Source organism: Electrophorus electricus, chromosome 7 (assembly GCF_013358815.1).
Source record: "Electrophorus electricus isolate fEleEle1 chromosome 7, fEleEle1.pri, whole genome shotgun sequence".
Lineage (NCBI taxonomy): Eukaryota > Metazoa > Chordata > Actinopteri > Gymnotiformes > Gymnotidae > Electrophorus > Electrophorus electricus.
In genome coordinates this window covers 1,017,501-1,022,500 of record NC_049541.1, presented here as the reverse complement: position 1 = coordinate 1,022,500, position 5,000 = coordinate 1,017,501, and the positions used below count along the sequence as shown (strand labels likewise).

Genomic DNA, 5,000 nt, shown 5'->3' with positions numbered 1-5,000 from the left:
TTTTTATTGCGCTTTTCTCATGGGTTGCCATTACCCCCAAAAATGTGTTTCTTCGGAGGTGTAAAGGTCCTGTTGCATGTCTGGATGTCTATAATAATGCAGTAAAATTGTCTGTAACACTGTGTGTAAATGCTTATAAATATTTGCATTGTCATAAGAAAATCCAGTTTCTGTTTACAATATTACAATATCTTGCTATCTGACCTCCACAAACCCCTGTAAATGATTAATGCAGGTACAATTACTGTCTTATTCTACAAAAGAAAAACAATACTGTAGAGTATATTATAATATAGAGTATTATTCCAAGTTTCATTTTTTAAATGCCCAAATTAAGTATGTCTAAATAAAGGACATTTTAGCATTTTAATGTAGTTTTAATGTAAAGGTTTTACAAAACCAAAAAATAAAATAACTGATTACACAAAAAGGGGAAATGGCTGATGTGGTTTTTTTGCAAGTGCTCAATTGATTATGGGTTCAAAGTCACGGGAGAGTGATTGTTTCTGGGAGCAATACCTCAAGTCCCAAACCTTTCCACCTGAAAGCTCTTTACTGACGTTTCGGTAACTTTGTTGTTTAACAACATCTATGGTTTTGTTTATGCCTGTGCCCACAATCCATTGAGATTTACAGGGTGATTCACTCTCTGAGGGTTTGACAATCAGTCTGACATTTGAGAAATGAATGGCAAAGCTGATGACCTTATTACGGAGGCACGAACGAGGGTTCCTTCTGGGTTCCTACCGCAGCCTTGCTTCCACGTCTTGTCTTCTGAACTCGTCTCTGAGGATCCTTTGTCCAGGCTACGTCTCGGGGCTCTGGTGTGACACACCCTCCTTCAATCAAGCTAGTGCTCAGTATTTGATCTTCTTCTGCCATGATTAGTGCCTCTGTGCTATCCTTTAGTCCTACCTTCACCAGACATTGGTAGGATCATCTTCTGTCAGCCACCCCTGACGTAACCCTAACCTCATCCTTGGGGGACATTGCTTGGATATATTCGTGGTTGTTTCATGTCTCACTGTGGACAGAAGATCTTACACTTTGCAGACCTTCTCTGGTCCTCTTCCGAGCTTTGATCTTATTTCTCCCATTGCTCGGTTTCCTAAGGACCTGCATAATCTGTGGATGTATCGGGATGGTACCGTCTTTCTGCTTCCTGTCTCGTGGTTCCTGTGTGATCGAACAGGATCTACAGCATGGACATGGGAATGTCTTTGAGGCTGGGAAAGTCTGCTTGGCTGATGGTAAAGAGAAGAAATTTGATCGGGACAGATGGAACTGAACAACCACAAAACCCAGAGGACAACGACAAAGAGCTTAGTTTTCCCAGGATGGGACATCCGAGCACCTCCACAGGTAAGGAAGGTCCTCAAGGCATGGCTGAACTTGAACAAGATCAGAGCCATGGACACATGTAGCCTGCCAGTCATCAGGTACCCAGCAGGAACGAGATAATGGCCAAGAGACAACCTGGAGGCTGCTGACATGAAGACCAGAACTCTCCTCATATCATGTTAACATTTACTATCTGCAGTCCCTGTACATTCAAATTAAAAATGCATTAAAATAAAACTTTTTTTTTTGTTGTATTTTTTCATGACCGCCATGGTTGTCCCTGTGTGTTCAATTAAAATGATGGACGTTCAAGGATGTTGAAAGTACACCCTGAGTGCATGCGTGTGCTTGCCAATGGCAGTTGAGAAGCACCTCGGGAATGGCAAAGCATCCTGTCATTTACATACAGCAGGTGCTGTTTACAATAAAAAAAAAAGTGATTATATTTGCATGTAACTGTAAGAACTGCCTGTCTGTGTGTGTGTGGCGCCAGAGTATTAACGGTTCCTGATATCCTGTCGCATCTCTGTGTTCCTTCCTGGCAACTTTCCCATGAGGGCACTTCTGTCACTAGCAGTCATCTTTGTTTCAGAAATGCGGACACAGGTGATGTTTCTGATATACTGTAAAACGCAGATGATGTGGCCTTTTAGGCTAAAGTTATCTCAACTGGTTTATCATGTTCCATACACTCAAATAACATCAGTATGTATTTAATTCTTATAAAATACGCTTTAAAAAAGGTTCGCCTTGTCATCTATATCTTTTGTTAGGTTTCTCTTTACATCATCGTGTGCAGTGAGAATGAACAGGTTAATAATTAAAACGTGTCTTTCTTATGTGATCATCTGGATGACTGACGCGGCATGGTTTGAGTACAGCGCTGCGCTGCCACGCTGGCAACGTCCCGGAGGTGCAGGGCCTAGTTCTGCCAGTGCGCTTTAGCCCCACCTGCTGGCCACGTCCCGGGGGTGCAGGGCCTAGTTCTGCCAGTGCGCTTTAGCCCCACCTGCTGGCCACGTCCCGGAGGTGCAGGGCCTAGTTCTGCGAGTGCGCTTTAGCCCCACCTGCTGGCCACGTCCCGGGGGTGCAGGGCCTAGTTCTGCGAGTGCGCTTTAGCCCCACCTGCTGGCCACGTCCCGGGGGTGCAGGGCCTAGTTCTGCGAGTGCGTGTCTGCATGTCTGCTGTTAGCTTGGGCTGCAACGCCCGTCACTGCACACCTCACTACTGCTAAACAGCACACGTTTTACCGCGAGGCCACAGTCTAGAGACGCGCGCTGTCTGGAGAAATGACAGACGCTTTACGACTCTGTGCCCTGTGAGCCGCACAGTAACTTTCTACGCGTTTGTTTGCGTTTCCGCGTGGTGCGGCAGGTATGTTCAGCGGTTTGTCGTTGTTCGCAGTGCTCGAGCTCTCAGTGCAATTTTGCATTACAAACAGACCAAAAATACACAAAACGGCGCATAAAATCTGCATTCTGTCGTTGCGCGGCGGATAGTTTGGCTTTTCTTGCACACTGGAGTCTTGCTATTTTAGTTGAAAGCTAACCAGTTGCTAAGCTAGGCCTCGCGCTTCACCGAGCTTTCCTGCCCACCTCGTGCACGTTATGTATGCTCACGTGCTGTGTTGGACACCCGAGGCTAACCGCTTTGCTAGCCCGTTTATTAAACGTGAAGTAAACGTCCAGTTTGGCCTAATGTCAAATAAGAGATATTAGAAGAAAAGTACTGAACGATCACGTCTGGTTGCGTTTATTGCGCGATTTGCTTGTTTTCACGTAGTTCGCGTGCAGTTTTCCTGGTAAAGTAAGTTGTTCCCTTAGCGAACCTTAGTAAGCAGATATGCACGCTCGTAACCGCTCATAACTGCTCATATGCACGCTCGATTTGCGGGGTCGCTGTAATAACTACAGATTTCCTCACAAACTCATTCAAGCGCTTTTTCAGCACAATCACTCAATCAATAAGTCGCGCGTTAGTTTATTCGCATCCACACACGTATAGAAAGTGCCAGGATGAACTGACATGGCAACTGATTTTTTTGGCTTTGCACCTGCTAAGTTGAGCCCTTGTAGGTTGACCGATATGTCGGGGGTGAAACGGAAGATCGAGGATAAAGACCCGGACTACGAGGACATCGCGCAGGTGCAGGGGAACAAAAGGAGCCGAAGAAGCGAGCAGAGCGGTGCGTGCGAATATCGCTCTTATGTCTCCCTGCTTTCTTTATCGGACATGATGTCGAGTTGACCTGTGCTGTCTGTCTGGGTCTCTCAGCGCGTGTGGCGACGGTGCAGAAGATCGAAGCCATCATCAAGGAACAGTTTGGTCTCGAGATGAAGAATAAAGAGCATGAGATTGAGGCGATTGGCCAGGTAACGCCCCTGCCCCGTTACCCGTCAGCCTGCCGTGGTGGTCTGGCATGGTGGAGAACACACCCACAGCACCCCGTGTTCAGGATGTACGCGATGCCGTCACACGGGGTGACTCCAGAGCCAACCAGGCTTGTTTACAGCCATTAAATATTAAAACTGTGTTGTAATGTGGAGGACCTCAGTTGAGCTTCACATCACCTCTCAGCTGTCTCTCTGTTCTCACATGCTTAATCGCAACATTGGCCTTTTTATATTGAGTTTATTTTAAAATATCAAATCTATCAATAACTTTGATGTAGTTCAAGCAGTGTGTAGTTAAAGACATGCAAATTCTCGAAACTACATTCAAATGTATTCATATGTTGTCATATGCAGTGTGTGTGTGAGATCCTGTGGGACTGTTAACATGTAAGACATGGGGGACCATCTTCCACGATGATAACGTGTGAAGTTAATAATCAGGATACTCAAAATGGCATCAGTTGTCTAAGCAGCACACAATCAGTAACGGGGACAGTAGTGTCTCAGTGGTTCAGGATGTGTGTAGGGTGTGTGTGGTGTGTGTAGCGTGTGGTGTGTGTATGGTGACAGTGGTGTCTCAGTAGTGTCTCAGTGGTTCAGGATGTGTGTGTGGTGTGTGTATGGTGACAGTGGTGTCTCAGTAGTGTCTCAGTGGTTCAGGATGTGTGTGGTGTGGTGTGTGTAGCGTGTGGTGTGTGTTACATGTGTGTGGTAGCTCAGTGGTTCAGGTATTGGACTAGTCATCAGAAGGTTGTGCATGATGCGGATGTGTGTATGGTGTTGAGTGTGTGTTGGGTGTGGTGTGTGTGTGTGTGTGTGTGTGTGTGTGGTGTCTCAGTGGTTCAGGTACTGGACTAGTAATCAGAAGGTTGTGCATGATGAGGCGGATGTGTGTATGGTGTTGAGTGTGTGTTGGGTGTGTGTGTGTGTGTGGTGTGTGTGTGTGTGGTGTCTCAGTGGTTCAGGTACTGGACTAGTAATCAGAAGGTTGTGCATGGTGAGGTGGATGTGTGTAGGGTGTGTGTTGGGTGTAGTGTGGTTTGTGTTACATGTGTGTGGTGTCTCAGTGGTTCAGGTAATAGATTAGTAATCAGAAGGTTGTGCATGGTGAGGTGTAGGGTGTGTGTTGGGTGTAGTGTGGTTTGTGTTACATGTGTGTGGTGTGGTGTGTGTGTGTGTGGTGTCTCAGTGGTTCAGGTACTGGACTAGTAATCAGAAGGTTGTGCTTGGTGAGGTGTGTGTGTGTGTAGGGTGTGTGTGGGTGT

At 46.3% G+C, this 5,000-nt stretch overlaps 1 protein-coding gene across 3 annotated transcripts in view; it reads left to right on the top strand.

The window, feature by feature from the left end:
* The first annotated feature begins 2,467 nt into the window (after positions 1-2,467).
* yeats2 (YEATS domain containing 2) overlaps positions 2,468-5,000 on the top strand; it is a 25,658-nt gene continuing 23,125 nt past the window's right edge. For 2 of the 3 annotated variants that reach the window (XM_035528505.1, XM_035528504.1), the window contains exons 1-2: positions 2,723-3,527; positions 3,617-3,714. In XM_035528505.1, the coding sequence (XP_035384398.1) occupies positions 3,368-3,527; positions 3,617-3,714 (258 nt within the window). In that variant the 5' untranslated portion in view covers positions 2,723-3,367. The other variant, XM_035528506.1, reaches the window with a different exon arrangement.